At 50.9% G+C, this 26056-nt stretch overlaps 2 protein-coding genes across 2 annotated transcripts; both read left to right on the top strand.

Annotated features, from left to right (window-relative positions):
• Window positions 1-83: 83 nt before the first annotated feature.
• On the top strand, window positions 84-10596 carry GGA2 (golgi associated, gamma adaptin ear containing, ARF binding protein 2). The gene is made up of 17 exons (XM_084216574.1): window positions 84-177; window positions 744-828; window positions 1610-1685; window positions 2202-2300; window positions 3192-3315; window positions 3796-3899; window positions 4338-4418; window positions 5077-5214; window positions 5321-5402; window positions 5946-6065; window positions 6317-6484; window positions 6694-6749; window positions 7039-7190; window positions 7983-8152; window positions 9068-9237; window positions 9637-9747; window positions 10347-10596. Exons 1-17 carry the CDS (start codon window positions 144-146, stop codon window positions 10455-10457), a joined length of 1881 nt encoding a protein of 626 aa, XP_084072700.1. The 5' UTR covers window positions 84-143; the 3' UTR covers window positions 10458-10596.
• Window positions 10597-11044: 448 nt separating this feature from the next.
• On the top strand, window positions 11045-25576 carry COG7 (component of oligomeric golgi complex 7). Its single transcript, XM_084216289.1, has 17 exons — window positions 11045-11285; window positions 11930-12078; window positions 12547-12663; window positions 12819-12987; window positions 13972-14054; window positions 14796-14918; window positions 16244-16442; window positions 18448-18575; window positions 18936-19090; window positions 20281-20397; window positions 20889-20954; window positions 21657-21843; window positions 22793-22933; window positions 23348-23431; window positions 23752-23866; window positions 24854-24997; window positions 25147-25576. The coding sequence occupies exons 1-17, from the start codon at window positions 11120-11122 to the stop codon at window positions 25311-25313; spliced, it is 2310 nt and encodes a 769-aa protein (XP_084072415.1). The 5' UTR covers window positions 11045-11119; the 3' UTR covers window positions 25314-25576.
• Window positions 25577-26056: the final 480 nt, after the last annotated feature.

The raw sequence follows: 26056 nt of genomic DNA, 5'->3' as shown, positions 1-26056 counted from the left end.
AGGGGAGGAGCTGGTGGGGCTGTGCTGAGCTCACGCCCACGAGCTCTTCCCCCCGCAGCAGCCCCAGGAGCCCTTCCAGCCCAGCAGCCTCACGTGGGCTGCCCACGGCGCTGGAGCCGCTTCCTGCCCGGCGGGACGGAGCCATGGCTGGCAGCGGGCAGCTGGAGCGCTGGCTCAGTGAGTGGGGCTGGGGCTGGGGCTCGGGCTGGCTCTGCTGCCTCTTCCACCCTGGGCGGGCGCTGCAGCAGCTTCACCTCCCTGGGAAGGGGCTGCTGTCCCCACGGAACCCTTCTAGAGTTATGTGGGTGGTAGCTTGCTGCATCTGGCTTCTTGCCCATCTGTCCTGCCCCCAAAGCTGGCTCAGTGATAGACTGGGGAGTAGATGGAGCCAAAAAAGACTTTTTTTCCCTGAACTTAGCTGTGCTAAGTTCACTGCCTCTGTTCCAGCACAAGTTTTGTAGTGGTCCCGGAAGAGCTGCCTTTAAATGGTTTTTAAGTTTCTCCTGTTAAAAGCAACATCTGCTGTTGTCAGGCTGTGCTTGACTTTAAGTGTGTGCTTGGGACTGTATTTTTAGGCAGACTAGTAACAGCTGTTTCCTGCTTGTCCTGGGTCTCCCCTTTCTGCTACAGAAAGCTCTGGAGCAGCGGCGGCAGCGAGGTCTGAGCTGCTTCCTGCTCTGGGCACTGGCTCACACTGAGCCTGGGCTTTCCTTCTTCCTCTCTTGTTTTTCTCCCTCTGTAAGATGAGGCCACTGACCCAAGCGTCTCCGAGGAAAACTGGGAATGCATCCAGCGGTTCTGCGAGCAGGTGAATGCTGACACGGAGGGGTAAGGCAGACACAGAGCTCTTTGTGTTCCCCCAGGCTGGGTCTGGCTCTGAGCCCCCATGGCTCTGCAGGAACGGGGCGTGGGGAGCTGCAGAGGGAGCTGAGGGGGGCTCGCTGGGCTCTGCCCCTCCTGGGAGCAGAAATGAGTTGGAAATACGAGTTGGAAATAGGTGCCAGTGTGGTGGAGGGTGATGTCAGGGAATGGGCTCTGACATCGCCTGCTGGAGCCCACGGGGCAGCAGGTCCTGCTGGCCGTGCCCTTAGGAGTCTGCACCAGGATTCTGCTCTGGGGTTCTGCCGGGGAGCCCCGAGGCAGCTCAGCCTCAGCTTCTCCTTCAGACAGGTGGAGGATCTCTGCTGAGATTTCCCCACCTTCCAGCTGACAGTCTGGGCTCTGTGGGAAGTAGCAGGGACTAATTCAGCAAATTACCTGTCAAACCCTAGTGATCATCTCTGTGTTTAGAGCAGACTAAGTTCAGAGCTCATGGCCTGGCCCCCAGCACGTGCCCAGGAGCTGGCACAGGCTGCCCTGGCTGTCGTTGAAGCTCCTGCAGCTGCAGAGCTCGGGTGGTGCCTGCGTGGGGACACTCCCAGCCTGTCCCTGCTGCTCCTTCCCAGCCCCTGGGCAGGGCTGGAGGGCAGTGCTGGGGTCACCAGTTCACCCTGGCCAGCACTGTGCCCAAGGAAGGGTGTCTGTCCTGCTGTGAGCCCAGCACCTGCCCAGCAGCATTTGTTTTTCCTGGGAACTCGTGCCTGGTATGACTTGCTTTGCTCTTCCCCAGCCCGTGGTTTGCGCTGAGGCTGCTGGCACACAAAATCCAGTCCCCTCAGGAGGGGGAAGCTCTGCATGCTCTCACAGTGAGTACTTCCATCAGCACACAAAGCAGGCACTGGGAAACAGAGCTGGCAAGTAGAAAGCAGAACAGACAGGATAGCTCTCTTTTCCTTTTCTCTTAGATGTTGAAGTCTTTCTCTTTCTCTTGGATGCCTCTCCACTTAACTTTCCCTTGCACAAGGAATACAGGAACCAGGGCACAGTGCAGGCAGTAGGTGCTTCTGTTCCTCCCCAGCTGCTCTGCTGAGCTGTTTTGTTGGTCTGCAGCTCTGGCTGTGTGAGCTGTGTCCCACCAAAGAGGCAATAGCTCAAAAGTTGTTAGTGGTGGGTAGAACAGAGGAGGTGGCCTTAAACGTGCTGCCTGGGAAAGCTGGATGAAGGAATAAAGCATGTTCTTGCTGCACGACTTTCTCAGTATCTTGTGTTGGTGAATGCAGTGTCAGAAAGTTCTTAGATTTAGTAATACAGTGACAAAGTTTTTGAAAGCTCCCCAAGCCTTGTGTTTTCAGTTCCTTTTGGTAACATTTTGTTTTCTGCAGGTGCTGGAGACTTGTGTGAACAACTGTGGTGACAGATTTCACAGTGAAATGGCAAAATTCAGGTTTCTGAATGAGCTGATTAAAGTGCTTTCCCCAAAGGTAGGTGATGGTGGTTACAGGGTGTTTTGGGATAAGAAATGCAGCTCTGCTTTATCAGTGGGATCTTCTGGCTGTGCTCCTCTTCATGGGGGTGGGCTGGGCCTGCCTGAGACACCCTCTGAGCATCACACCATCAATTTCCCTTTCTGGAGGCTCCTGCACACATTTACCACTGCTGCACGTTTCATTTTCCATTGCATCAGCCCAAGGGCAGAGCTGCAAAAAGCTGATTTCAAAGAAATGTTCAACTGAAGAACAAAACTCCTTGTCTCAGTCTCAGGCTTGATAACAGAATTTCAGTGAAGCCACAGACTTTAAAGCACATATCACTGAAGGCAATTCTGTTTACTGCCCTGAGAGGACAGGTATCATTTAATCATTTGAAATGCCTGGCCTTGGGGAGGTCTGTGTTTTTATAACGAAAGGAGTGGTGATAGGCAATAATGAGAGAAACTGGAGAAAGCACCCAGATGCTGGTAAGAGATAATAATGTTCATTTCTGGTTTTGTTCAGTTTTCCTGTGTCAGGGGCTGGCTGAGGCCAGTGCTGTGACTGCATTGCAGCAGTTAAGGGGAGTGTATAGTCAAGCCCAGAACGCTTTCAGTAAAATAACCTGCTTTGGGTTTTGGATTCAATAACTGATCAAAGAAGTTTGAAGTGGTTTAATTTTGATTATTATAGAATGTGTGTGTGATTTTCATACACTCCATAGCAGTTCTTGTGTTTCCTAACCCCAAGACACACAGTTGTCAGCACTATGAATAAACTCACAGAATCCATTTTATCCTTGGTGTCTGCACAAAAATGGCTTGGGGCTGGATCCCTGTGCCGGATCTGGCACCAATTCTTTGGGTTTGAGCTATTTATCTTTCTTTACTGTCTTGTTTTCAGTACTATGGAATTTGGTCTTCAGAAAAAGTCAAGTCAAGGGTCACAGAAGTGATATTCAGTTGGACAGTCTGGTTTCCTCAGGAAGTCAAAATCCAGGATGCTTATCAGATGCTGAAGAAACAAGGTTCAGTTCTGTTATTTCAGTTTCCTTTTTAGCCTCCCAAGCCCGTGGTTTCCCCCACAGATATCTGCCCCCTCGGCTTGTGACTCAGCTTTTTCATAACATGCTGTGTGTAAGGAAAAGGAACAAAGGTCCCAGGCTGCTTGGGTTCTGAAGGATGCATGGAACTGTTTAAAGGGATTTTCCAAAGAACAGCCTTCCTGAGCCACAGCTCAGACCAGTCTGGAGGCCTCTGCTCACACTGTGGGCACGGAAAAAAGCACAGGACAGGCTCAGAAGTGATCTTTGCCCTGGAATATCTCCCAGGGTTATGAGAGATAAGTTCAGAGGGATCCCAGGATAGATTTTTTCACCCACTCCATTATATTTAGTAGTCCTCAGTGGTATTTTAATCTGGAAATCTGTGCAAAACCTCATGCACTGTTGAGCATTGAGGTTTCAGCAGCTTGGGCATCACTGAACAACTACTATTACCTGTTCCAGGGATTGTAAAAGAAGATCCCAAACTGCCAGAAGACAAAATCTTACCTCCCCCTTCTCCAAGACCTCAGAATTCTATTTTTGACACAGATGAAGAGAAGTCCAAGGTAAACCTTAGAGTCTTTGTGTCCCACCCTCTGTTTTGTCCTGATGAGAAAAGAGGCTCAGTGATATTTTGGGAGATTCTGCTGTTTCAGACAGTCTCAGAATAATGCTGATCCCTACTGCAGTGCAACCAACAGCTAGAGAACTCTCTGAAGCTTTGTCAGAAATATTTCCTTCGTAAAAAGTGAAACTTTTTTACAGAAAAACATCAGTTTCCATGCAATCTCCCCAAGGGAGGGCTTCTCCAGGTCTTACAGAGCCAGAGTCCCTAATCCTGACCAGCCAGTGTATGCAGGCAGCAGCGTAACCTGGACTGGGCTATGGGACAGGGGCTGCCAGTCTCCAGGATGACGGGACCGCTCTGCAGCAGTGGCTGTGGCTGTGATGTGTGCACATGCCCAGGAGCTGCTGCTCACCCTGCCCCATCTGTGCCCTGACAGCTGCTGGCCAGGCTCCTGAAGAGCAGCCACCCCGAGGACCTGCAGGCAGCCAACCGCCTGATCCAGAGCGCCGTCAAGGAGGTGGGAGCTCCCCGAGGGGCACTGTACACCAGGGAGGGTGGGGGAACCTGGCATTCCCTTTGGCAGGAGACCTCTGCAGCCCCAGAGAAGGGGCCGTGTTCAGGCTTTCCAGATTATTCTGTATGCGATAATTTTGGTTTGTTTCCCTAAAACGTGCCATTGCCAGGAAGAGGGAATTTGTGAATGTGCATACAGCAGGACACTTCTGTGTCAGTGGGACCTTGGCAGTAGTACTGCAGCAGCGGTTGGAAATTTCCAAAAATAAACTCAGTTCCCAGATGGAAAGAAGTCACTTCTGTACAAAACTGCCTCTTTCTGCATGCAGTGTTTGTGCATGTCTGCCCTGTCTGTTTGCATGTTCTATCTGAAGAGCATCCCACTTCTCTGCTCACACAGGAGATTTGGTTTAACAAAGCCCTGTGGTTGTTCTGTGTGGCTGGCAGAAGCCACCAACTCCCAGCTCAAATTCTGGAGTCATGCCCCTGGTGAGATGTATTCCATATTCCACAGCACAGGGCCAGGGTGCCCTGACAGGGAGCTGGGGGCTTGTTCTCACCTGTGCTGCTTTGTGCCTTCTCTACCTGCAACAAATATTAATAGGTGTGAGCCTGAGTGCTCCAGCCAAGTCATCATCTACCTTTTTCATTTTCCATCACAGGAACAAGAAAAGTCAGCTCAGGTGTCCCGAAGAGTGAACACCATCAGTGAGGTTGCTGAGAATGTCAAACGTATGGACGAGTTCCTGGAGAGCTACAGGAGACGGGAATTATCCCCAGCTGACCAGGAGAGCCTACAGGTAAATGCTCCTTTTCCTCCCTCTCCTCGAGGGAGATGCCTTGCAGGTGGTGGCACAGGCAGGTGTGGGTGTGTGGGTGCTGAGCAGTGGAACGTTTCCTCCCCAGGCTCTGTTCCAGCGCTGTGAGAAGCTCCGGCCGCTGCTCTTCCGCCTGGCCAGCGAGGCAGTGCCTGACGAGGAGGCTCTGGGTAAGAGCCAGCGCTGTCCTTGTGCTCCTGGGCAGCTGGCACGGGGCTGGCCCTGCCCTGGGAGGGCAGTGCTCGGCTGCCTGGAGCCCTGTGGGCAAAGCTCTGCACTCTCACCGTGAAACCATGCCCCGGGAAGTGGCGTGTGGTCTCCTCCTGCTCATCTCTGAGGAAGCTGTTAATTTTCACCTGGAGCCCAAAATTAAACAGTGAATCCATTTCTTCAGCTGAGGTTTTCTGAGGTTTTTTGAGTTCTGATGTTCAGAGAACTGAAAAGAAAGTGCAGAAGAGATGGCAGGAATTAGGAATACTTTAGAGATGGGATAAGATTTCAAAGGGATCTTGATAAATGAGAGAGAGGCCTGGAATCAGCAGCTGCTATGTGTGCAAAATGGAATGAAAGGCGAGAGAGGAGCTGAGGGCAGCCTCCTCTGCTGGCCTTTGCTCCTGAGCTGCACTGTCCCTTCCTCATTTTGGAGGGTGCTGTGGAACTGACCTGACCTTCCCCTGGAACATGAGTATTTTGTGTCTGCTCTGGTTTCCCAGCTGAGATCCTGCAGGCCAATGACAAGCTCTCCCGGGCGCTGGGGCAGTACAGGCAGGTTGTGGCCAGCCAGGAGGACGGGGATGGAGCAGGTTCAGCTGCCAGCTCTGCCTGTGCATCAGGTGAGAAGCCCCCAGAGCAGCTCTGTCCTGCATGCCAGGTGGGAGCACGGTTTGGGAGGGAAGTGCTGCTCAGAGAGAACAAACCTGGAGGAAGTGCTGTAACACAGGAAAAATATTAGCTAGCCATCATTTTCTCTTGTGCATAGTTGACAGAAAATACTCCCCGAGCTCTCTGCCTCTGAGGCACAGCTGTAGCCATGGCTGTGCCCTCCTTCCCCCAGGTTCCTGGCTAACTGTGTCTCGTTCCCCAGCGTGCCGAGCAGCCCCGCGGCGCACGAGGAGCTACACCCTGATCGACTTCTCCGAGCTGGAGGCCGTGGCCCTGACGCCCCCAGAGCCCTCTGCAGACACAGCCTCGGCCCCCCGACACGGCAGCACCACCTCCAGCTGCCTGCTCGAGGAGCAGCTGCACTCCTTAGGTCTGTAGGTGCACGCCAGTGTCCCCCTCCTTACTGGGGTTTGTGAGAGCAGAACTTCGACTTCAGTGTCGGTCCCAGGGGAAAGTGGAGCCTTCCAATAGAAGCTTTCAGGGATGGGGTGTCTCTGGTGGTGCAGGACAGCAAAGGAAACCCCTGTGGAAAACCCCTGTTTTCTGTAAATTATCTGTGGCATTTGGTGTCTTTCTTAGGTCTCAGCGACTCCCCTGTCACAGAGGAACCACCCCCTGATTTTGGCCTAGCAGAGGTGAGTGATGCTCAGATACTTTGCAGTCCATAAGGTATAAAGGACAAAAATCAGAGATGATTCCTGGTCTGCCTTTCCCTGGCAGCCCTTTTGGTGTACCACTCTGTTCTGAAGGGAAACTGGAACCCTTGTGCTCTCACTTAGTCTCTCAGGTGCAGTTTGCAACCAAATGACTCTCATGTATTTCTGCCTTAGATAGTGGTATTTGATAAACAGAGCTCTTTTCAGTGCAACAGGTTTATTTTTGCTGATATTATACAGCATGAACCTGAAGGGCCTTATTTTCCAGCCTACTGTACACAATGGATTTAGGGAAGGTGTAAGTGCTGTTCAAACCCTGGCACCACAGGAGGGCTGGGAAGACATCTGTGCAGGGAAGAGTCAATTCCAGAGCCTGGATGAACAGCTCTCTCCACCATCCAGGAACAAGACATTCTCTTTGTAAGTAAACTCTTCATAATAGACTCTGATTCTGGGGCTGAGGAATTCTTTTACAGCAGAGAGATTTAGGAAAACCTTTCAGCTGCCCCTGTTTAGTGATGGCAAGTGATCCATGCACACATTGGCTCTTTCCTGCAGTTGTGCACTGGTTAATTGCACACCAGGACCTTCCAAGGGTCAGAAATTTGGAGAGACAAATCCCATTGGTTGATAACAAGGTGATGTTGAGCTAAAAGAACAAAAACCTTACAGTCAGGCCTTTTTATAATAGCCCGTCATTCAAAAAGCACTTTCCTCAGCTTTCTCCAGACTGTGACAAGGTAATTTCCAGACATTCAGTGGAAGCTTGGAACAGTTCACAAATCAAATTAATCTCCACAATTCTTCAGAGCAGGAGACTATTACAGTGTGCTTATGCAGTCTGCCATATTACAAGAAACTTTACTGAAGATTTTCAGCTTCCTGTGATGTCTTTGAGTTGGAATTTACTTTGATCTGCCTGACTAGGGCTCCAGAGAAGCTGTGCACAGGGATGGCAGATTTCCAAAGCTCTAAACCTAAGTTTTACCATAGTAACAGAACCAAAATCTGCCTTAATGAATTTTGAAACAGCAAGATCTTCCATAGATGATAGAGTTTTTGAATTCCTCAAGGACTCAGAGTGTAAGTCAGTTGTTTCTTTATACCTAAAGGGGATGAGGGATTGGGAATAGAGACAGACACAGCAGAAGACCGTACATTCCCTGTAGTATCCCCACTTAATACAAGCTTTCTGCATGCTTTTCTTTCCAGGGATTTATCACCAAAGAAATTGCCCTTTCCAGCTCTCCCAAATAACTCAGTGGCAGATCCTCCACTCCTCAGTCCAGGCTATGATCTGAAGCCTGCTGCCTCTTTGCACCCAGCTTCCAATGATGCTTCTCTAGAAAATCTTTTTGTGCCTTTAGCTTCAGTTACACCAAGTAAGTACAATTGTGTGCCCCAGCTCTGCTTGCTAGAGCTCTTCCATGAGTTTTGCAGGACAGGAAGCCAAAGTAGCTTCATGCTGTGTGGGCTGCTGGAGACAAGTAATGACTGTTCTGTGATGGGCTTCATGTACCTGAGAATTTGAGTAGGTGCTAGGGATCATAGCTTGAGGATGTCCTTGTCCTCCCTACTCATTGCTCAGGAGTTTTCTGCCCTGGCTGATCTTTGTAATGTGCTTCTAAACTCTGTCCTTCGCACCTTCAGTCGAGCTTTGAACAGTTGTTCTACTAAAAGTCCTAAAAGACACTATTGAGTGGGAGTTGCCCCACTTCCTGAAGCAGGAAGCTCTTCATTCCACCTCTGCTTTTTGGTTTCACACTGTATGGCCCAGCTCTGCAGCTCAACCCAGAGCATTTCCTGGGAATGTCACCCTGGGGTCTCAGCCTGGGGCCACAGAGCCTTGGCTCTCACTGCTGCTGCAAGAGGACAGGTGCACAGACATCCTGATCTGCCTTCAGTCTCAAGTGAAGCTCAGCAGATTTTGGAAGGGCAGGATGGTGATAGTCAGGTGTGAATTTGCCAGGTACAGATGGTAAGGAGGCAAATCTTGTGTGCTCTCAGAAAGGCACTTTGCTTTTCCCACCACATTTCTGTTGGATCCACACCTGACTTCTCTCAAGGACTGGTGAAACCTGAGCTGCTAAATCCCAAAGGCAGACATTCAGATTCCTGTCTCTGCCTTGGAGGCAGGTGTAAATCAGGGACTGTGTGCCACTTGGTCTGTGAGTTTGCCAAAGGAAGTAAAAGTTTGTATTTTCCTTTTTCCTGTTCCTTATCCCACCTTTCCTGTTTGCCCTCAGATGGGAGAGGAATCCAGGCTTTGATTCTGGTTCTCAATTTGTCTCTGGCAGGCACTATCTCTCCTCTCACTGTGTATGACAGGAACGGTTTCAAGGCCATGCTCCACTTCTCCAGAGACCCAGCTCCCGGGCGACCAGACGTGCTGGTGATGGTTCTGTCCATGCTGAGCACCTCAGCTCACCCCATTAAGGACATCGTGTTCCAGGCTGCAGTCCCAAAGGTGAGAAACCTGTGGCAAGGAGCAGAGATGCTCAGAAATGTCCTGAGAAGAAGGTTCACCGTTTCTTACTGAGCATTTGCCTGGCTCATGTGTGGCTCCGTGTCTCTGCACAGAGACCCTGTTGTGCAGTGGTGCCTGTTTCCCTGTCTGTGTCCGTGGCCTCGCTACTGCCAGAGGGCTCCAGAGCTGCTGCTTCAGCCTCTCCCCAGGGCTCCTGCTCCCTGTGCACGTGTAGCATCCAACTGGCTGTCGGGGAATGTCTGCCTTTCGTTGCAGGCTGTGCTTTTCACTGAATGAAGAGTCTGGCTGACGTATCCTTAACCAGCTCCGTGGCTCAGTGAGGCTCACAGCCCTTTCCCAGCGTGGACTAACAAGTGTTTATTTTGCTTTCTCTTTCAGACCATGCAAATGAAATTACAACCAGCCTCTGGTTCTGAGCTGCCAGCCTTCAGCCCTCTCCTCCCACCTGCAGTGCTGTCCCAGGTGCTGCTGCTTGCCAACCCACACAAGGTGCTGCTGGTGGGCACTGGGAGTCCCCCTGGCTGTTTGTGGGAAAGATGGGGAGACTCCTAATAATGGGGAGGTGTAGTGGAGAGACAGGGCAGTCTGGACTGTGCTGGGGAGATGATTTTGCTGCTCAAAGACTTTCCAGAGCTACAGTGTGAAGGGCTGTGTGGGCAGTTCCCGCAGTTCCCTGCACAGTTCTGGAGTATCTGCACACAGAGGCAGCTGCAGGCACTGCAGGTGTCACTGTGCAGGTGTTGGCAGCTGATGGAACACAGGGACACCCAAGGCACAAGGGATGGGTGGCAGATCTTTTGCACTGGTGGATAGTGATGAGGCCCAAGATCAGTGTAAGGAGCTCTGTCTCTGAATAGGCTGGCCAGGCCTGGATTGCCAACATGCCCATGGCTGGCGTGCACAGGTCTTCCTTCCCTTCCAAGTTGCTCTTGTCTATCTTAGGAAGATCCAGGGTTTCCTTCTGTGCACAGCTTCTGCAAGGCCGGTGTTTCCCCTTTCGGAGGTGGCTCACTGCAGCGAGGCCACGAGGGGTGAAGGAATCTGGGAGTTTTTAATCATGTGTGCCCCTCTCTTCCCTTCTCTCGCAGGATCCCATCCGCCTGAGGTACAGACTGGTGTTCACGCAGGGCGTGCAGCCCTGCCGCCAGGAGGGAGAGGTGACTGGCTTTCCAGAAGCAGAGCTCTGGGCCAGGAGCTGAAGTCCGTGAGGGCACCTTTCTGGGCTCTGCGCCTCCTTGCTCCCGGCTGTGCCCGCCGGAGGAGCGCGGGCTGGCTGCTGCGGCTGAGCCTGCTTTGCGGATCCTGCTGAGAGCAGCGCAGGCTCCGTGCTTCTGCCACGCACACCTTCCTGCTGCTGCTGCCCTCTCCCCTTTATTGTGAATTAAAGAAAACAAACAAAGCCAACCGACACCAGCATTCAGCGCCGCGCCAGCCTGCGCCAGGGACACGGGGACACCCCGGCCCGCTTTCCCCGGAGCCTCTGCCAGGTGCAGCGGGAGCCGGAGGGCGGTGGGCCCGGTACCGGCAGCGCTGGGAGGGAGCAGGGCCGGGACTGCGGCTGGGCCCGGTACCGGCAGCGCTGGGAGGGAGCAGGGCCGGGGCTGCGGCTGGACCCGGTACCGGCAGCGCTGGGAGGGAGCAGGGCAGGCCAGAGGGCCGGGGCCGCGGGGAGTCAGCTGCCGGCCGGACACCGCCCCGGGACCGCCCCGGGACCGCCCCGGGACCGCCCCGGGACCGCCCCGGGACCGCCCCGGGACCGCCCCGGGACCGCCCCGGGACCGCCCCGCCTTTCCGGGTGCGCGGCGGGGCCGGGCCGCAGGCGCCGGGGCTGTTCCCCCGGTGTTCCCCCGGTGTCCCCGCCATGGACTTCTCGCGGTTCCTGTCGGACGAGTTCGAGGTGAAGGGCTGGGTGAACGCGGCGTTCCGCGCCGTGCAGCAGGAGGCCCCGGGCAAGGTGGACGCGCACGCCGCCACGCTGGTGATGAAGCTGCAGCTCTTCATCCAGGAGGTCAACAACGCCGTGGAAGGTGCGCGCCCGGTTCGGCGGGCCCGGCTCGGCTCCGCCCGGCTCCCGCGTGTCCCCCGCCCTGCATCCTCCCGGGGCACACGGGCACACCTGTGCGGGTCACCCCGGCCGGCCTTGCCCAGATTGGGCATCCTCGCACCCATCTCGGCTCTCGTAGCTGCTCACCCACACACCTGCGTTAAATGCTGGGAGGCAGCTGCTGCCAGCACCGCGTTAGATGGGATAACAGGGATAACGGATGGGATAACGGGGTAAATATCTTCTCCAGAAGGGTTGCCCAGCCCTGGCACTGGCTGCCCAGGGTAGTGTTGGAGTCCCTGGAAGGTTAAAAAGCCGTGTGCATGTGGCACTTGGGGACATGAGTTAGCAGTGGCCTTGGCAGTGCTGGGGGAACAGGACTGGAATATTGGGAACAACTGGACTTGATGGTCTCAGAGGGCTTTTTTAAACCTAAATGATCCCATGATAAAATACATACTTAAAGTTTAAAGCTACAGCTGAAGATTTGTTGCTTGATGTTTTGCTTTGTTTTTTAAGTGTTGAGTTTTTTCAAGTGCTAAAGATTTGCTAAGATTATTGAAAGACTACCTGTTCCTGCAAGGGCTGCCACCCCTTCTCACTGACTGCTGCTCTGTGTTCCTGCAGAAACAAGCCATCAGGCTCTCCAGAACATGCCCAGAGTCCTCCGGGAAGTGGAAGTCTTGAAACAGGAGGCAACATTCCTGAAGGAGCAGATGATCCTTGTTAAAGAGGATATAAAGAAGTTTGAAGAAGACACAGCTCAGTCCATGCAGGTCAGTTCTTAGCGTTTATCTGCAACTTGTGAAATTCTAAAAGTTACAGAGTTACTCACATGAAATAATGTTGTGAGCTTAAGATAGGCGAAACCACTTTTTTGGACAGCAGTAGTGGAAAGGTGGGTGTGACACAGAGCTGTGCAGTCTGCATGTCCTGAGGAACAGCTGCTCAAGTGTCGGTTCAGAGCTGCTGGTACCTGGCTGGGGACACTGGTTGCTGCCTGGGGTGCAGAGCATTTTCAGGCAAAGTGGGTACTAAGAGAAGACCAGAATTCAAACTAACCTGTTATTTGACTTTGAAAGATGATTTTACGTCTCTCTAGCAACTTCAAACCATTTTATCTTCTTGTAGTAATAAAGTCTTTTCACACCTTTTTGTTTTTAAAATTTAAGCAGAAGATAACTCCTGAGCACGTGTGAGCCATTTTTTGTTTCAGGGGGAACATGGTGTTGTTTTTTCCTCAGGTCCTGGTAGAGATTGACCGTGTGAAGTCCAGGATGCAGCTGGCTGCCGAGTCACTTCAGGAGGCAGACAAATGGAGCACACTAAGTGCAGATATTGAAGAGACTCTTAAAACACAGGTAAATACTGAATTATTTGGTATTTGTGCCTCCAGCTTCTCAAGGAGCTGCGTTTTAAAGCCGGGTTTTGAGGCAGCTGTGAAACACATCCCTGGTGCTGGTGCTGGTGCTGTCTGAGGTTGCCCTTGGTAACAGGCTGCCTTTCCTGCTGGCAGGACGTGTCCCTGATCTCAGCCAAGCTGACGAGCATGCAGAGCAGCCTGGCCATGCTGGTGGACACGCCGGATTACTCAGAGAAGTGTGTGCACCTGGAGGCGCTGAAGAACCGCCTGGAGGCCATGGCCAGCCCCCAGATTGTTGCTGCTTTTAACTCCCAGTCTGTAGGTCAGTAGCTCCTGGTGTCATTTACTGTCAGCACTGGGTTTCTTCTCTTTAAAACAGTTTGGGGGGAGAGTTGGTGTCCTGAAGGCTCCTGGCACTGGCTCCTGAGCTTCTCGTGGTGGAGCAGATGCCCTGGAATGTTTTGGGCTCTGCAGCTGCCTGCAGGCCAGTGCTGCTTTGATTTTCCTGTGGTGTGGAGTACCTGTGGCCACTGCAGGAAACAAGAAGATTACAGGATTTAATGGTCATGTGGATGTGTGAGATGGAGTACTGCTCAAATAAGCAGAAGGGCCTTGGCTTTCTGTTATCATGGTGTTATTGGTGTAATCAGGAAGGAAGTTTGTTTGGAAGTGTTCTGACTTCCTAGTACTTTGTAAAAGCAGCTTTGCAAATTCTCCTTAGAAATTGGTCTTTTTGGACAGTTCTTTGTGCTGTCCTTTCCCTGTGCTGCTGTCAGTGCTTCTGAAAAGTAGTTGTTCTGGTTGTTGACACTCATCTCTGTGCACCTCGAGGTCCTGCAGGGATCTGGGGCTAAGGGGTGCAAACCAGACTTTTGAGGAACCTGTGTTTCTAAGCTGTGTGCAGGAGCAGCTGTGCCATGAGTCAGTCTGAGGCGCAGGTGTCAGTTTAAGGACAGGTGAAAGCAAAGCTGAGGCCTTTGTCGGGTATGCTTTAGGTTTATAAGTGCTGGCTTGTTTCTAGAAACTAATTATTTCCTTCTAGGAAATGCTCTGGCTTTAATACTGGATGTGTTAGCACTATGTGCTGGTTTGGAAGTTAAATGAATTCCTTGTGTCTGCTGTCTGATCTTGTTTGAGGGTGGGTTTCAGGCAGTTCTGCTCCTGTTTGAGAAGGTAAGCAAACGAAGATGAAGTTTCTGTGTAGACCATTGTGCTTGCACCCTTAGAAGAGGAGTTCTTGCTCAGACTGATGTCTCACCCTCAACTTTGAGGCTGATCCTGATGCCTGTTATTTTGTTTTGTTTAGATCAGGCAAAAATGTTCGTTAAAGTCTTCACTGAAATTGATCGGATGCCCCAGCTTCTTGCTTATTATTACAAGTGTCACAAGGTAAGCGTTTTGGGAGCACTTCAGGAATAGCAGTCAGTTCTTGCTGGGCTCTGACTGCAGAGGGAGCTGCTGCCCCACGGATCTCAGCTGTGCTGTGCTGGGGGATGGCACCTCTTCCTCTCTGTGTTTCCTTCTGTGCCTTCTCTTGCTGGCTCCGACCAGCTTTGGTTACTCCCCGTGTTGCAGGAGCAATTCTCCACTCGGGTGCTTGTCCCTTCCTGAGCAGACACAGGCTGTGTGTGTTCTGCTTGATTTCTCTGTGCCTCACGGTTTTGCTTTGCTTTGCTGTGGATGTGGCCATGTCAGCAGTAACTTTATTACTGCAACTTGCCAGCTGCTGACTTCTGTAAACTCTTTTCAGGTAAGATTAAAAGTTGGAATTCCAGACAGTTCTGTAGCCATAACCTGAGCTTCAAATTTCTCACATGACTGTGACTTTTGAGGATTAAGTTCAAGGCTGGGGCTTGCCAAGTATTTCAACTATTATGTGGGGGTATCAGTTGCAATCTCACTTTATGAGTAAAATACCAATGTTAATTAAATCTTTGAATCACTAAGAAGCTGAAAGTCTTTTCCTTCTGTGGTGCTGAATTATATGTTATGCTGAAGCGGGGAGAGGGGCACAAGGGGAGCCTCGTGTTTTGGCAGAAGTGCTGTGCATGGGGAGTGCTGGGTTTGGCATAACGAAAGCAGGGCCCGTGGCCTGTCAGCTTTTCTTCTCGATGGTTCTGTTCCCATCAGGTGCAGCTGGTGGCCGTGTGGCAGGAGCTCTGCCAGAGCGACTTGAGCTTGGATCGCCAGCTGAGCGAGCTGTACGACACCCTCCTGGGCACCTGGCACACCCAGCTCCAGTGGGCAGCACAGGTGCAGTGACAGGCTCTGCTGCTGGGAGGGGACAGGGCTGGGCACCCTCTGAATTCTCACCCAGCCTTGAAGGGCTCCTGGCTGTCACCCTGAGCCACGCTCTGGGCCTGACTGGTGCGGGTTGGGATTTGCAGCCCCCTTACTGCTCCTGGTCCAGCCCCTGCAGGCAGGGTTTGAGCTCTGCTCTTCCACCAGCAGCAAGGTTGCCCTGTTATTGACTTTAAAGGTGCTCTATCACTTTCATCTGTATCTTAAGTTAAAACTAATTTGTTGGTGTTGTAAATGCGTTCTGTTGCAAGACGTTTGAAATGCCTGAATTGCTTTATCACTTGGCCTGGAGGAAGCCCTCAAGGTCACGCTGGACTGATGCATGTTGCTCTGTGTAGGATATCTGGGGGCTTCTGCTGTCACCCCTTTGAGTCTGTGTGCTTGTTTTCCCTGCCAAAAATAATGTAGGATCAAAAAAAGTTTTTGTCCTTTGGTGAAATGAAGAAATAAGTTCATATTGTTGAAGAATTTTTCATCCATGAAGGGTAAGAGATTCTTATCTTCATGTAACAAAGCCAGTGTCAGTGCAAGGCCTGTGCTGCAGAGGAGCTCAGTGTTTCCTTGAAATGTATTTTTTCTGCCTAGTGATTCGATGTGACTTACAGGTCGGATGTCAGGTTACATTTTAGCAGATATTCTTTGAACTGGGGATTGTGAGAAACAACACTGGGGCACGGCTCATGTCACTCAATCTCCTGTGTTGCTTCTGCTTTCTGAAAACCTCTGGGACCTTTCTGATGGTCAGTCCAGCTTTCAAAGCAAATGAGCAGAAGAGCTGATGAAAAAGTCACAATGAAGGCTGTAAAAGGTTTTATGCTAGTGGAGTGGCTGATTCTCAGCTGATAACAGACTTTCTAGCCTTTCCACTACTGACTTCTGCCTATCTGACCAGTAATTTGGCTGATATAGTCCTATTTCTTCATATTTTACCGATTCATGTTGTTTCCCAACACACCTGTGTAAGCTTGAGTGCTCTGTTTCAAATGCCCTCTTCTGCCAGGTGTTTTTTGAATCACTGTAGTGCCTGTGTTCTGTATTCAGTTTTTGGCCTGTGCCTGTCCTCCAGTTTATTGGTGGCTGTACTCCAGGTGCTGCCCTAGACTTGCAGTCAGGCTGTCCTGTGTGTAGGTCAGCGTGGCTCTTGCAGCCCGAGCTGAGCACCTCTGGGTTCTTCACCCCTTGCGGGGTGCTCCAGCTTTGGAAGCTGCCTGCTGCTGTCTCTGCTGTGTGTTCCTCTCAGGTAATGTGCTTTGCCAGTAGCTGTTCTGCTGCTGCAGGTTTTCAAGAACCCCCATGAAGTTGTGACTGTGCTGTTGATTCAAACCCTGGGAGCCCTGGTGCCTTCCATCCCCGCGTGTCTCAGCACTGCCATGGAGAGGACGGGCCAGGAGAGCAAGCTGACCCAGCTGCTGGAGCTGCACGATGCCACCGTCCACTTTGCCAAGGGGCTGGAGGTGGCCATGCTGCCAAACCTCAGTAAGGCTCTGGCTCTGGGTTCTGTCATTCTGTGCTGTCCCCTTTGTAAAGTCCCATTGTGGGATTTTGTTTAGTTTTAGGTGGAGGGAGGGATTATCTCTTCTAAGCAGTGCCCAGTTCCACGGCACTTGCACCTTTGTGGTTGTGTGTGTGTATCTTACACCTGAACTGTTGACACAACACTGAGTTTCCTGAAGCTGCCCTGTCCTGAGCTGGCTCTGCAGGGTAAATAGCATTTAGCACTTCTCCTTTTACAAGCTTTACTGTTTCTTCTGTCTCCCAGACAAGGAAATGTCTCCAGGGAGGCAGCGAGACCCATTGTGAGAGATGACAAAGCAGAAAAGTTGAGGAGTTTCCTGGAGTTATCACATCTCACTAAACAAGAGAAAACCTGCTTGAAGGCTGCATCCATTGGATGCTTGTATTTGTTTTTGTAGTTTTTCTGTTGCTGCTGGCTTAGGGTTTAATCAAGTGACAATGCCCAGTGTTTTTTCTGAACTGTTGGTAGTTTTTTCCCAGCAGCATCTTCAGTGTTTGTTTCCAAATGTGCCCTGTGGTTTCCCCTCCCTGGGACATTTGTCTTTTTGGTCATGATTGCTGAGTGATTCCTGCTAACCACAGAGCAGTGAGGTGCTGTTTGCACAAGTTTACACCTGACTGGAGCTGTTGGCTATTTATAGACCCTTATGAATTTGGTGGGGCCGCTTCAAAGACTGGCTGGGGGAAAATCCAAAATTAAGGCTAATGGAGCATTTCTGGTGCTGTGCTTCCTGTGTTTGGTTCCTCATAACATTGTCTTGAGCTGTTTAAACCCAGATTCTTTCTTGATCCTGTAAATTATGATTGCTGGGCAATGTCAGGGAGTGTGACTGTGTCTGTTGTCAGGCTGGTTGCATACACATCAGTCATTTTCTAGCTTAATTTGTGGTTCATTATAGAAATTAGTAAAAAGGACTTGGAAAAATAATGCCAGGTTGTAGAAGATGATGGAATAGGAAGGCTGCTGTTGAACTGTTGTCTGAGTGTGTTTAAAACAACACCCAAAGCCTCTATTTCTATCTCTTTTAGCGTAGGGTAAGACGTTGGAGAAAAGAAATATCTCAAGAATGGAAAGGCCAGGTGACTCAGCTGAGGAGACTCAAACCAGTTCCTGTGTGTGTGTGTGAGGGGAGGGCTCAGCTGTGATTCACAGGATAATTCAGTTTGGAAGAGACCTTGGAAGATGATCTGGTCCAGTCTCCTGCTCCAGGCAGGATCTGCTGTGAGGTCAGACTGGTGCTTGGGCTGCTGTTCAGTCTGGTGTCTGAAGTGTCCAAGCACAGAGGCAGTGCTGGCTTTGGACAGACTGCTCCGTTGCTTTTCTGTCCTCAGGCTGTGAAAGTCTTTTCTGATAGCCAGGATTCAAAGCAATTTTGGTTTGCTGCAGTTTGGCAGAGCTTTGTGAGAGCAGCTGGTGTCCAGTTCTGATTTGGGCAATAATCATTCAGCCCTGCTTTGTGTTTGGGTTGGCAGCTCCCTGCTCAGGCACGGCGCTGAGAGGCTGAGTTTGTGCTTCACGTTCAGCTCTGGGTGATGAGCACTGGCACTGTAGTGCTGAATGAATTGAATTAGTGTCAATTATTTTAAGTGTGAACTAGGCTTTCTGAAAAATGAGGATTGCCCCTGTTTGACGCCGTGGGTGTAATGTGTTTCACTTCTCAGATGGTTTCAATTCTTCTGCTGTAGGTTGGAGTGTTTGATAGATTTTTGTCACCCAGGCTGTTTTGGGTCAGTGAGTGCTAATTTTCTTGAGACACTTGTTGAGGTAGAACATCTTGGTTTTAGGAAGCAGGTAGAGATAATAATCTTGTTTCTAAAAAAATAAAAAAAAACAATCTGTGTAGTTGAGATTGAAGCTGTTGGGCAGCATTCCAAGCCTGTGCAGGCAGCATGCTTTAGTAGCTTGAAATGAGGCTTTTAGTAGCATATTCATCTCTTTGTGGACTAAACGTGTGATTCTTTGTAGAGGAGCAGAACCTGGTGAAAGTGATGGAGCTCGTGGAAGTGGTGTATGCTCCCTACAAGCCCTATCAACTCGAGTATGGAGACCTGGAAGAAGAGAACCTCCTCATCCAGATCAGTGCAGTGCCCTTGGTAATGTACCAGCCTTTGCTCAGCTGTCCTGGGAGAGGCTGAAGCTTCCACTAAACACAGGGGTCTTTGTCCCAGTTACTGCTCTCTTTGCCCCTCTCCTTTTTGGTTATATTTCCTTTCGTTTGCAGAAGATTCTGCTGTTGGCAGAGCTGTTTTTCCTTGAGGGCCTGGGGAGCTCAGGCTTTGTCAGCCTGGCTGTTGCAGTCCGTGGGCAGGAGGGTGGGAGCACCAGCGTGGTTCTGCCTCGGGAGTTTCACAGGGAAGGAGGATACCAGAGAGCACTGTGTCACACAAGGTGTGTTTTCTCTGCCGCCTGCAAGAAGAGCCAGGCTCAGCTTTGTTGTCCCTGTTGTTATTTAGGAGCACTGGGAAGTGATTGATTGTGTCCAGGAGCTGAACCACTCGGTCAGCAAACTCTTCACGCTGGCGGCCGGAGCCATCGACAGCTGCGTCAAGCTCACGGATGGCCTGGGGGTGTGTGGGCTGCTCAAGGCCCTCAAGGCCCTCTTCTCCAAGTAAGGTGCCTTTAGCTACTGCTCCATTCATCCTGAGCCTGCAGTTTTGTGGCCAAGGACTTGGTAGTTTATGGAAAATGGCTAAGAGCAGAAAGTGTCTCTGACTACTGAGTCATCAGTGCCCCCCTTGCTGCTTCATTCGAGCACAGGCTGTTTTCTAGAGGAAAAATGGAAGATTTTATGGTTAAATCAAAAGCTTGCCAGCTGTTTCCAATTCTGGTTGGGGAGAGTTTTCATTTTTAATAAATACTTTTGAAGGAGAAAATGTTTCCCAAAACAAAATAAGGCAAATTAGGCTGATGAAAGTAGATCTCAGTGGGGAAATAAGTCTGGAGGTTGAACTTGATCGTCTTGAAGGTCTTTTCCTGCTTTATTGATTCTGTGAATACACAGTCACTGGGACAAGTGGCCTCACATTCAGGATCTGCCTGTAACTCTGAGATACCCCACAGAGTGAAGTTCAATCTTAGTTCTTGTCTTAAAGTATCACTTTCCTATTCCTATACTGATTTACTCCTTATTCTTTCGCGATACTGAAAGAGCTGCTCACAAGGTATGAATGAGGTATTGCTGCCCTTTGGGAAGGGGGAAGAGGAAAGCACAAGTCTCTGATCTCACCTTCTTTATAGGCAATTAGAGAGCAATGTACCTGCCTGCAGCTTATGGGCATTATTAAAAAGAAAATGGGGGTGGGTGGAAAACAGAATGTTCTTCTCTTTATCCGTGTTCTCATCTGGGGAGTAGCTGAGAAAACAAATTCATGAGATTGTTGTCACCATGTTCCTGGAGTAAGGGCCAAGTGATGTTGGAGTCCAGGAGCCCTATGAAGTTTTCCTGGTCTTTCCTAGGAGATGGCCAGTGTAGTGGTAACTAAAATATCTTACTCCTTCCTTCTCATGGGCAGGGAGAGCTCCTGGTAATCCACAGGCAGAAAATTGAGGCAGCCACACAGCATCTTTCATGCTCCCTGTCTTCTGGTCTGGGCTGGAGAGGGCTGTGGCTGATCAGTTCTTCACATCCACCTGTTTGGAGTGGAGTCAGAGTGTCTCCTCTGCACTCCTTTTAGTGTTTCTGGTTCTTTCTGAGCCTTGCAGAGGACTGACTGAGCAAATCACAGGACATGTCTTCGTGCTACTCTCCAGCCTGTTCTCTTATGCTGGTGCTTCTCTCTGCTCCCTTTCTCACTGCAGGTACACATCTGACTTCACAAACACACTGCAGTCTATACGAAAGAAATGTAAGCTGGATGATGTCCTGGCAGATTCCCCGTTCCAGGAGGACTGGACTGCGTTCCAAAACTCTGTCCGGTAAAGGGTTTGGGTTTGTTTGTCTGGCTCAGAGCTGATTTTTGCATCAAAGCTGAAAGGGAACTACGTGGGGTCAGTTTACACAAGTTCTCAGTGCAGAGCACAGGGCTGAGCTCACTCTGCTGCTGGGAGCACCAGTGTCAGTCATGGGTTTCAGGTTGCTCCTGGCACGGGGAGGGCTGTGGGGCTCCCCAGCCTGCCTGGAGCAAGGCTGCATCTCATGTCACTTGCAATATTAGCAGCTCTTAGAATTTTTCCCAGTGACACTGAGCTGGCCTTCCCCACGATGACAAGAAGTAGCATTGGGCAAAAAAAATCCGTGTTACCAAGTGGATGCAGAGTTAATCACCAGATTGACTCTTGTCTGATGTGTGGGCTGTGGTTTGGTTATGGCTTTTCATAATTACTTGAGTCTGAGATGGGTTTTCTGAGGGGGTCTGGCATTATCTGCCTCAGATCTCACAGTGTGTTTTTGTCTTGTTCTTTCCCAGGATAATTTCTATTTGTGGTGAACTCCTTCATCAGTGTGGAGACTTTGAGCAGCAGCTGGCCAACAGGTGAGCACTGGTGACCTTAATTCAGAGCTGCCAATGCAGGAACCAAGTTGGAAGAAGAAAAACACCCGTGGTCTGTGCTTTGGTTGCATAGACCATGGAGGGAAAGGCACCACTGATTCCCCTGCCCCATGCTTTGACATCTCTGGATGGGGCATAGACTGTTCTGCCCTGTCATGCTCCTTGAGGCAGTCCCAAGAATCCTTTTCCTTGGATTCCTGGCTGGCCACCAGTGGGCTGCCAGATGGGGGTCAGAAGGAATTTTCCACCAGATCAAATTGGCAAGATCCCTGTGACATGGGGCATGAATCACGTGCTGAAATGTGTGGGTGTGCCTTACCTGATGGGCTCCCTGTAACCTGAGGAGCGAAGGCACAGGCAGCACGTGGATCTTGCTGCTCCTTGTTGTGAGCAGTGCACTGCCCAGGCTGTGGTTTCCTGAAGTGCCCGGTGTGACTGGAGCAGAGCCCAGGCTGCAGTGCTCAGCAGGGCCCCTCTGCCCTCCCAGGGCACAAACCCCTGTTATCCCTGCACTTCTGCCGCTGGTGAGCTGCACAGTGGGTGACAGGACTGGCTGCAGGTCTCTGCCACTGAATGCTCTCCCTTGAGGTGACTCAAGGGCAGTGCTAGTCCTTGGGCCAGCATCAGGACAGGACTGCTGAGTCCAGAGGGATCTGCTGCTGACTTTTGTGTACTTGTTTTCAGGATTTTGTCCACTGCTGGGAAGTATCTCTCAGACTCCTACAGCCCTTGCAGTTTTTCTGGCTTTCAGGACACCAGTTCTGCAGAAAAGAAGAGCTCCATAAAAAATCCCTGGCAGGAATACAATTATCTCTTGAAGGAGAATCCATCCGAGTATGCCAGCCTTATGGAAACACTTTACACTCTGAAGGTAGCCCTGGTGCCTGGGGAGCCTGCCTCTATTCCAGCTCTGGGGCCCATAGTGGGTAGATGACACCTGGATTCCCCCTCCAGTGGCTTTTCATGCTGAGCTGCAGCCTTTCCATGGGCTGTGTTCTGCAGAGACACTGATATGCAGAGAGATGAAATGTCCAAACCCAGGGAGTCTGGACTAATTCCATCTCTCCCCAGATCCTGGCTCTGTTTTGTGAACAAGCCCTTACCAGCTCAGGTGAGGGAGATTTTATCACACTGGGCTTTGGGAAGGTTGTGTTGGAGCCATCTCAAATTCTGGATCCCAAACACCACCTTCTGAGGCTTTCTCTGCCACTTAGGCTCTGCTGCCCTGTCCAGTCTGAAACAGAATTCTGCAGGATCATTCATGCATGGGTCTGTGAACAGGGTAGAATGGCTTTAGTTATCTTCTCGTGGATCTAAGTTATGTTTGCCATCATTGGTCACACGGAGTAGTGAATTCAAGGTTATCAGTTTTATTTCCTCAAAATGTTTTGATTTCTTCTGCACTTGGTTTACCTGCAACTTTTGTGGTTCCACCTTCAGTGTCATGTGTCTGACTTTAAACCTTGACTGAACTGTCCAGTTCCACAGGTACTCTTCAGGTAGAGCTTAATTCCATGCAGGGTATCAGTTGTGCTCTTTGAGTAAAAGGCAGTTTTGCCACCTTCTCTGCAAGTTTCTCAATATCCAGCATGAGCCAGAGCCTGGGGAGCTGGACTGTGATGCTGACTCCTTGTCCTGCAGTTCAGGGAGCAGTGGCAGTTTCTGTCCTAAATAACTGCTTGGAATAGGTCATTCCAGAAGAAGCAGGCTGTGCCATCACAGAGGAAGGCTCTGCTGCACAGGGATGGCCTCCCAAAGCCCTGTCTGTTAGCACAGCCCGCTGCAGTGGCTGTGTGTGACCGTTTCTCTGTGTGTGTCAGGAGAAGGGCACCAGTAACCCGACGCTGCTGTCGCCGTCGCGAGCGGCCCTGGCGCGCCTGAACCAGCTGTCCCACCAGCTGGCCTTCGACTCGGTGTTCCTGCGCATCAAGCAGCAGCTGCTGCTGCTCCCCAGGATGGAGGTGGGCGCTGGGGCTGAGCTCGGCAGGCAGGGGGTGCGGGGGATCCCCTGGGTCAGCCCTGCATCGCTGTCTCCTGCTCTGAACAGTTCTCTCTGGTGCTGCAGGCAGCGGAACCGTTTCCCTTCCCTCACCCACAGCCTTTGCAGCACAGGTGTTTGAAGGCTCTGCTGTTTGTTTGAGGTGCTGCTTTTCTGACCCGTGTGAGCATGTTTCCCACGGGGAGTTGGGCAGAAAAAGAGTGGGTGTTTTGGGCCTGAGGGATAACGTGGTGAACGGTTTTCCCACCGTCTGTTTCTGCCTCCTAGAATCCCTTGGGTAGTCGCAGTTCATGCTGTTGGGTCACCCTTTCTAAAATGCTGACAGGCTTCGTTCTCTGGGAGGTCATCCACTCATCCTGCACTTTCTGCCTTACAGGGCTGGAGTTCTGGTGGCCTTGGTGAGACCCTGACAGATGACTTGCCAAACTTCAGCCTGACCCCTCTGGAATATATCAGCAATGTAAGAGAACTCAGCTGTCTTTCTGCTCTAGAAAACAAATTGCTGGGAACACACCAGAGAGCAAAGATTTGCTTGGAGTAGCAGTTCTGTGTACAGGTCTTTCTTACCATGAGTGTTTCAGTGACTGCTTCTCTGACCTTGTGAAAAACTGTTTCTTGTACCAAGTGTAATGATGCACGAGAGCCAATTTGTAGGTGAGTGAGTGGCTGTCAGGCTCAGCTCTCTGCTTTCAGGTGTATTTACTGCAGGTGACCTTTTGTGTAGCAGAGGACTTGCCTTGCATTTGTTCAGTGACTCAGCTTTTGGTGCTTTTATTCTAGATTGGGCAATACATTATGTCTCTTCCTCTGCACCTTGAGCCGTTTGTCACTCAAGAGGATTCTGCTTTGGAACTGGCATTGCATGCTGGAAAACTGCCATACCCCCCAGAGCAAGGTAGGGTGAGACCAAAGGCTTGGTGTCTGGGGAAAGCTTTCCCATCCTGCCATCACACGGGCGGGATGTGATACAGTGACAAAAGCATTGGAGATCCCTTTCCTATCATGCTGTTTCTTCCAAGAATCCTTTGGTAAAACCCAAGAAGAGCCTCTAAATAATGAGTAAAACTTGTTTTTGTTTCATTCAAACTGGAAGCTTTGGCTTGGCCTGTGTGAGTTTGGTGTTCATTAAAATGGTGGTTTGGTGTCTGAAGAGTTCTGTTGGGTTTTGGCTCCTGTTCCTGCTCCAGGGGGCTGGCCCTGCCTGCTGTGTCACTAATCCTGCTGCAGGTAACAGCAGTGGCCACCTAATGCCTTTCCCTGCAGGTTGGCAGTGTACCTGGTATGCTGGGCTCAGTCTCTTTGTGGTGTTATTATTTTGACAGACAGTGAAGAAAGCATAGAGCTTGGTATTTACAGTCTTCCTGGAACCTTCCAAAAATACACTTTTTAGTTCAGGCTTTTGCATTCCTATTATGTCACCTTGGAGCATTTACATGTTGTAATGCCTCGATAATTTTCAAAACACTAATGAACACAGACTGCTTTTAGGGCTGGAGAAAAGCTCTTGTGAATCCTTGTCACTGCTGTGGTTTGTAAACTGCTCTTGGAAGAGGATCCTGTAGGAGGTGCTGGGCAGTGCCCCATCCCTGCTGGTCACCCATCAGCCCTTTAGAAGTGACTTACCTGGAGGGTAATCCAGGGAGTGTTTTGGGTCTGGAGCTCGTGTCTGTGGTGTAAAACACAGAGAGAGTACATGACTGCTTAGATTACTCCAGAACCAGCTGATAAACTCTGACTACCTGGATGTCCTGTGGAAGGAGCAGTTCAGATGTTATTAACCAGTTATTAATTAGCCGTTCAGATGTTGTTAACCAGTTAGGCTTGTGTGCTGTACAAAGCCAGGGCGGGTGGGGTGTGCTGGCTAACAGGACTGTGTGTGCAGGAGATGAGCTGCCCGAGCTGGACAACGTGGCTGACTACTGGCTGGGCTCCATCGCCAGGGCCACCATGCAGACCTACTGCGAGGTCATCCTGCAGATCCCACAGCTCACACCTCACTCCACCAAGCAGCTGGCCACGGACATCGGTGAGCTCCTGGGCACAGCTCAGCTCACCCACTGCTGCTGTCACCACACGGGGCTGCTGCCCGTGGGTGGGAGCTCTCCGTGACAGGAGTCCCTTTCATTTCACCGTGTCTATTACAAGTTAAATACTAACTTTTCCTTAATTTTGCAGATTATCTGATAAACGTGATGGATGCCCTGGGCCTGCAGCCCTCGCGGGCGCTGCAGAACATTGTGACGCTGCTGAAGGCCAAGCCCGAGGAGTTTCGCCAGGCTGCCAAGAGCCTGCCCCGCCGGATGGCCGCTGGCATCGCGGCCATGAGGGGGCTGGAGGCTTAGCTGTGCCCTCCCTGCCCCTGGCATTGCGGCCAGGAGGGGCCTGGGGTGCCAGCTGTGCCCTCCCTGCCCCTGGCATTGCGGCCAGGAGGGGCCTGGGGTGCCAGCTGTGCCCTCCCTGCCCCTGGCATTGCGGCCAGGAGGGGCCTGGGGTGCCAGCTGTGCCCTCCCTGCCACTGGCCCCTGCTCAAGGACTCATCTCCTCAGACTGGTTTTCATTTCTGCAAGGACAGTGAAAAGATCTCTGGGGACTAGGGGAATTTATTTCAGACTAACTTTTAATAAATGTCTTTGTCTAGAAAAAGCTTGTTCCATTCTTCCATCTTTAGAAATAAGGAAAGATCTCCTGTGGTCAAATATCTCAAAACCTCTGGATGACCCTGAGTAGGTTGAGGAGTGCTGGAAATGTTCTGCCAGGTGCTGCAGAGTTCATGCTTTGTGGCAGCTTTTTCAGAGAATTTAAATCTACTGTATCTGAGGTGATGGGGTAGATGGAGCACAGAAGGGGCTGCCTCTAGGCACTGGCCGCTGCTCAGGGCTGTTGTAAACACAGGTCAGGAAGGGTCTCTTCAGCTGAGGCTTGATAAAGCTCAGCCCTGAGAATAAAACCAGCTTTGTAGGTTGTTCCTGGTGCAATTTCACTATTCAACTGAAAACCATGAAGTTTGTAAGGAATTTAAGGAAAGTGGTACTTCCTTGTAGAATTTATTACCACTCGTTATATAGATTTTTGCAAAACAGCTGGT

The sequence above is a fragment of the Fringilla coelebs genome (genome assembly GCF_963513975.1).
Source record: "Fringilla coelebs genome assembly, chromosome: 16".
Lineage (NCBI taxonomy): Eukaryota > Metazoa > Chordata > Aves > Passeriformes > Fringillidae > Fringilla > Fringilla coelebs.
This window is presented reverse-complemented; position numbering and strand designations above follow the sequence as displayed.